This window comes from Aethalodelphis obliquidens, unplaced genomic scaffold (genome assembly GCF_003676395.1).
Source record: "Aethalodelphis obliquidens isolate GAN/ISIS:26980383/991018 unplaced genomic scaffold, ASM367639v1 scaffold18, whole genome shotgun sequence".
In the NCBI taxonomy this organism is placed as follows: Eukaryota; Metazoa; Chordata; class Mammalia; order Artiodactyla; family Delphinidae; genus Aethalodelphis; species Aethalodelphis obliquidens.
Window position 1 is genome coordinate 531,822 of NW_020837962.1, and position 6,000 is coordinate 537,821.

Here is a 6,000-nt window from a genome sequence, read left to right on the forward strand (position 1 = left end):
CTGATCCAGCCCACTCCCACTCCTCTGACTTTGCTAAAAGACAGTCACCTCAGGAAAGTCTGGAGCTTTTGTTTGTATGTGTGCGGAAAGACTGCTTTTAAGTGTTTACTAATTAATTGCCAATTATGTGCCAGCGATTCTGAACACATAACTACACTGGTCCATTAATCCTCCAGTAGCCTGTAAGGCGGGTACTACTACTCTCCTGACCCCTAGTGAGAAGACGGACGCCAACCCAGCGGAAGTAACTCGTCCAAGGTCGTCACAGAGCTGGTAAGGCCCAAGGTTGTCAGATCTTCTGATCTCTTAAGAGAAGTAAATCTGGATTTTTATGTCAAGTCTCACAATGTTTAATGTTGCCATTAATTCACTGAAAAAAATTTTTTTAAAACACTGAGGGGGAAAAAAAAAACAACAAAAAACAAAACAAAACACTGAGGGGGCTAAGAAAGAAGCTGTCCTGGAAGAGGAACCAAGTCCCCACTCCTGACCTCTATATTCATCAAGTTCTACTGACACTTAATGAACGAAGCTGCTAAGGTGGAGTTTTCTGAGGGGTACAAGAAAAGATGCCAACTGTAAGAAACGTGACAGAAAATCTTAAAGTAGGTCTAAAGTAAATCCAATCTACTCTAAAGTAATAGGGGCAAGGCGGTTAAAAAAAAACACAAAAAAACCCTCTTCCACACTAGAAAGGAATCCTTAATATTTTAACAATCTATGCATTCTGTCAATTTAAATTAATATTCAGCATATAACCTAATCCTTTACAGAGTATACCTGGTTATTTGTTAACTTACCAAAACTCCACCCTAGAGGAGGCTCAATCTTCAGAATGAAATCTCCCTACAAGGAGAAAAAAAAAAATCACTGCAAAGGACTAAGAACTGATGACTATTCAACTAGTTTAATTTAGTTCAGTGCTAGCCTATTATCTAGAATTTTCACACCTGAAATGGAATTCCAATCATAAACTTTGTACTTGTAAATGGTAGTGAGCTCTTGATTCCCTTCATGTGCTGCAATCTCAGCCCCCGAATCTCCCATTTAACCCATCAAACAGTTACAAAGACTCTGTATTCAGTGCTCTTGGTCTTCTGATTACATTCTATTAATCCAGTCTCCTGTTAACCCCTCATATGACTAAGGTTGCCAGTGCCAGCCAGATCTTCAGGAACTAAAGTCATTTCTTAAAACTAGATTTTACATACACCCTTGAGTGAAGGGTTCCTTGAGAATGTTTTAACAGTTTAAAAAGAAAAACAAAAACAGATTTCAAGACCCAACTAGTCTACCTCTAGAAATCAGTCTTATGTATTGTGCATAAAGATGTAAGTTCAAGAATATTTATTGCTGTGTGGTTAGTAATAATTTTAAAAACTGGGAAAAAGCCTCTGTGTCTATAGAGAAATTGGGAATAAATTAGTTTGGCCTGCCTCTGACATGCGTGCAGCCGTTAAAAGGAAGGTCCAGGGCTTCCCTGGTGGCGCAGTGGCTGAGAGTCTGCCTGCCAATGCCAGGGACATGGGTTCGTGCCCCCGTCTGGAAAGATCCCACATGCCGCGGAGCAGCTGGGCCCGTGAGCCATGGCCGCTGAGCCTGCGCGTCCGGAGCCTGTGCTCCGCAACGGGAGAGGCCACAACAGTGAGGGGCCTGCGTACTGCAAAAAAAAAAGAAGGTCCATACATGCTGATGTCCAAAGTGTGCCAAAACATCACCACAGGGAAAAAAAAATCACATTGCAGAACAATGCCTAGTGTTTGAGTCCATTTGTACTGTTTTTTAATCAAAAGCAAAACTACACAGTATATTAACTACTTTTGCAACTTCCTGTGAATCTATGTTTCCAAATAAAAAGTTGAAATGTGGGGAGAATGAGGGGTGGGAGAATGGGTATGCATGGATACCCATATATGTGCACATGTGTTTGTGTATCTGCATATATGTCCATGCATGTATATTCATGGATATCTGTATAACTCTAAATACAGAGAAAGCCATCTGCTAGGATACACACTGAAACTTTTATCAGAGGTTATCACTACAGAGGGAGGGGGTTTTGAGGGATAAAAGATAAAATTTACTTCATATACTTCTAAACACCTTGATTTTTTTCACAAAGCTCATGAATTCACATATTACTTATATAACTCTTTTTAACAATATTTTAAGCTGCTTGCAAGTAAAGGGTTCTATTAGATCAGGGTTTCTCAGCCTTGGCACTGGTGACATTTGGTCTGTCCCATATGGCATGGCAGGATGTTTAGCTCCATTCCTGGCCTCCACTGACGAGATAACTGCACCACTCTCCCTCCCTTACGGTTGTAACGACCAAAAATGTCTCCAGAGGTTGCCAAATGTCCCTGGAGACATTGAGAATCACTGCATTCAATCAAACCAGTTCATAAGCTTGGCCAGAATTTGGCCAGAATTACCATACTCCACTTACAACTTACAAAACATGAATATTTGCACATGTAGGAAAGCCACTCTCCTAGTTAGCGCAGCCCTGTGGGTCACACTGACAACTTCCCATCATAAAAGACTAAAGTACTCTCCCCTCTTACCTTATCATACAAGGGGATCATAAAGTAACCATTGTTAGGGGCACAGTCTGTCTGGTATTTCAAAGTCCCATGCTTGGTGTACAACTTTATCTAGAAAGGAAGGAAAGAAAAGAGAAGTCATAATATCACTGTTGAGAATTAGCTACATATAATGCACCTGAATGCATTCAGTCAAAATGCATTTGCTGAGGACCCACCATATGAAGCTACTAACACTAGGCATTAGGACAGAGGGAAATAAGACAAGTATCCCCAAAATAATGTGATTTGATATTTTTCAGGTTAGAAACTATCTCCCAAAGTCATTTTTTTCAATGTTTTTCAGTTTATTTTAGTGTCTGTCTCTACGTTGTTTCTGGGTCTAAAACAAATTTTCAAAGTTTGCTGTTAATAAGGGGCTTGTTAAAATGCAATTCCTGGGGCGGGTTGGATTGGAAGTTTGGGGCTAGCAGATGCAAGCTATTATATATAGAATGGATAAAAAACAGGTCCTACTGTATAGCACAGGGATCTATTTTCAATATCCTGTAATAAACCTTAATGGAAAAGAATATGAAAAAGAATATATATATATGTATAACTGAATCACTTTGTTGTACACCAGGAACTAAACACAACACTGTAAATCAACTATACTTCAATTTTTTGTAAAGTACCTTAAAAAAAATGCAATTTCTGAGCCCCACGTCTGTTTCTAAAATAGAAGGTCTGAGGTGAGGGCCAGGGATCTGTATTATTTACCCCAAAGAGTCCCAATGCTTGGAGTAACATCCATCTAGAAACTTTTAATGTTAATAATCTGTAACTATGATAACAGAATTGGGTCACACCAGCTAAGAAGATGTATAAAGCAGCAGACTCAGAACGTGCGCACTTAGGAAAGGAACACAGTGAAATTACGTACAGACTGCAAGCTCCCCGTGGGCGGTGACCACGGCTAACATTCCATGGCGCCTGGGTCAGTGTCTTATTTAGTGTAAGTACTCAATAAATACTCAAACTTGTTCACAGGCCATAAAGAAATTCAGATGCATGCACTGAAAGCAGGGACTGAAAATCCAGCTGTCCAGAGGGGCCATGGAAGTCCTATCAAGGGGCATTCACCTAAAGAGAGACAGATCGCTACTTAACCCAAGCCAAGTTTTGCAGCCCAAAGATCAGCTGGTTTTCCAGAGAAATCAGGAATGCAGTTTTTAATGTGAAATCTCCTGATTGTTAAAGAATTAGCAACCAATATAGTTTTTCTTTTTTAGGGATTTCTGTCGGCTCTTTTCACTGAACTGAATATCCCCACCAGACACAAGGCTTCTGCACATGCTGGGGCTCACTCAACAGTTACTGACTGAATGAATATGATGGAAAAACACCCAGAAGGGAAGAGAGCTGGAGAAGAGTGAAGGTAGTTTTACTGGGACACAGAAAACACAATCAAGAAATGATTGTGAAATATCTTACTTACATTTCTTTCATAAAGCACAGGTCAGGGTACAGAATGGCAATATACATTACACGTATGAAACACCTCATTTCACAATCGGAAATTAAGAAAGAATGAGTGTCTCAGACCACCTGGACAGGCAGCCCTAGGGCTCAGGGAACACATTTCATACCAGGTCACAAAACCTGCCCTCTGCTCTCAAGGTCACTATTAGTGTGTGGGGTGGGAGTGCCCCTTACTGCCTTCACTTCCCTCCTGGAGCCCCAGGAAACTACAAGTTGCAAAGCCTTTCCAGGCGGCTTCTGGAATGTCCTGCGCCCACAACCCAGGAGGTGGCATGGGCACCCAGAGATCCTAGGAGCCCTGCCACTGTCAGTGGGTAGATTCATTAAACGCCTGACTTCTTAAGACCAATCGTCTTGAAGGTGACGACTGATTAACTTCTTTAGAAAATACATGATGCTGGGTTCTGCTGCCTCTCACCCAACACCATCTTACAGGAATAAAAATTGGGACTTGGAGCAAGGTCAGGTCAAAGAGCTAGTGGGATGGGAATCTACTTCCTACCCCTCCCCCAATCCTCAGTAACCTACTTTGTAGAACACAATAGTCCAACCCTTGCAGCCATCCAGCTACCAGCACAGAAGCAGCTCAATGTGCTTTCAGACAGACAGCCTTTGGGGTCTTAGTCCCCTCTCCCTTCTCTTTTTCAGCCACTTCCTTTTTTCTCTCTCAAATTCCCTTTTCTGCCCCATCATCAGTAACCTCCTGAAACAGAGGCCAGCCCTCCCTCGGGTCCCTTCCCATCTGTCCTGCAAGTGACTTTCTATCCCTACCTCTATCTATCTCCCTTCTTCTCACAAGCTTTCTGGGTCATAATTCCACTAGGCTAATAATCATCTAACTGAACAGGGCTTTGCAACTTAATAAAAAGACTTCTGCACAAATCTCTAGCGTAATTCCAATAACTACCCAGTACAGGCAGCTGACAACTCTCCATTTTCAGAGGAAAAGGGGTCCCATGGGAGAAACCAGGGAAATTAAAAATACAGTTTCCCAGCCCCAGAGATGCCAAGAGAGATCTACTGGGTCAGGATCTCTGGGATGGGAATCCATGCTCTTTAAAAGCTCCCCAGGGTGGTTGGAGGAGCAGTGGATTAGAACTTTGCAGGGACTCTCTGTTGTGTGGGTAAGACTTGCTGTCTCTAGGTTCTGGAATATAGGTTTCAGAAATCTGAGTTTCAGGAAGTCTGGGTTCCTGGGAGTTTGAGCATCTGGGGTATCAGTCCTAAGGGGTCTAGGTCCTGCTGAGACTGGGTTTTAAGAGATCTGGGGCCTGGATTCTGCGGATCTGGAGTTTAGGTTTTGAAGAATCTGGGGTCTTGATTTGCAGGATCCTTAGTTTTGCGTGACCTAATAAAAGTTTTAGACCACCATCATCGTCACCAAAAATGTCCCTCACACCCATGTGCACATACCTTCGGGGCCCCGACCCCGCCCCACTCCGTAGCTGACCCCAAGATAAGAACCCCCACTCCAGCGCGCCTGGGGAGGAGATAGTGGAGATCCGCGGAGAGCGGCGCCTTTAAAAAGGAAAGGACTCCCAGAGTGGGGGGCTGGTGGCAACTGCCTGGTGTCAGAAGCGAGGCCACCGCGGCTCAGAGAGGTTGAGCGATTGGCCCGGGGTCACACAGCGAGCTCCGGGCCGCGGAGCGGGCGCTCACCTCGATGAGCGAGTAGTTGATCTCCACGTCCGACTTGACGAAGCCCCCGCAGCCCACCACGATGTCCTCGGAGCCGCGCGCCGGCCCCACGCCGCTCAGCAGCAGCATCACGGTGGCGACCACCACCACCGACCCCGGCGGCCCCACGCGCCGGCGCTCCCGCATGGCCCTGCCTCTGCTGCCAGACCCTCCGCAGGCCTCCAGGTCCCGCCCCTCAAACCGCACGCGGACCGCGGCTTCCTCCTCCGCCGGCGGCTGACAGCCCAGTCCC

General features: G+C 44.6%; 1 protein-coding gene across 3 annotated transcripts in view; it reads right to left on the bottom strand.

The window, feature by feature from the left end:
• Positions 1-6,000, bottom strand: part of LOC113626158 (nodal modulator 1) — a 52,572-nt gene extending 46,572 nt beyond the window's left edge. For 2 of the 3 annotated variants that reach the window (XM_027117280.1, XM_027117281.1), the window contains exons 1-3: positions 5,730-5,971; positions 2,568-2,657; positions 801-846 (exon numbers count right to left, since the gene is read on the bottom strand). In XM_027117280.1, the coding sequence (XP_026973081.1) occupies positions 801-846; positions 2,568-2,657; positions 5,730-5,894 (301 nt within the window). In that variant the 5' untranslated portion in view covers positions 5,895-5,971. Of the gene's footprint in view, positions 1-800; positions 847-2,567; positions 2,658-5,729 lie in introns of all 3 variants that reach the window. The other variant, XM_027117279.1, reaches the window with a different exon arrangement.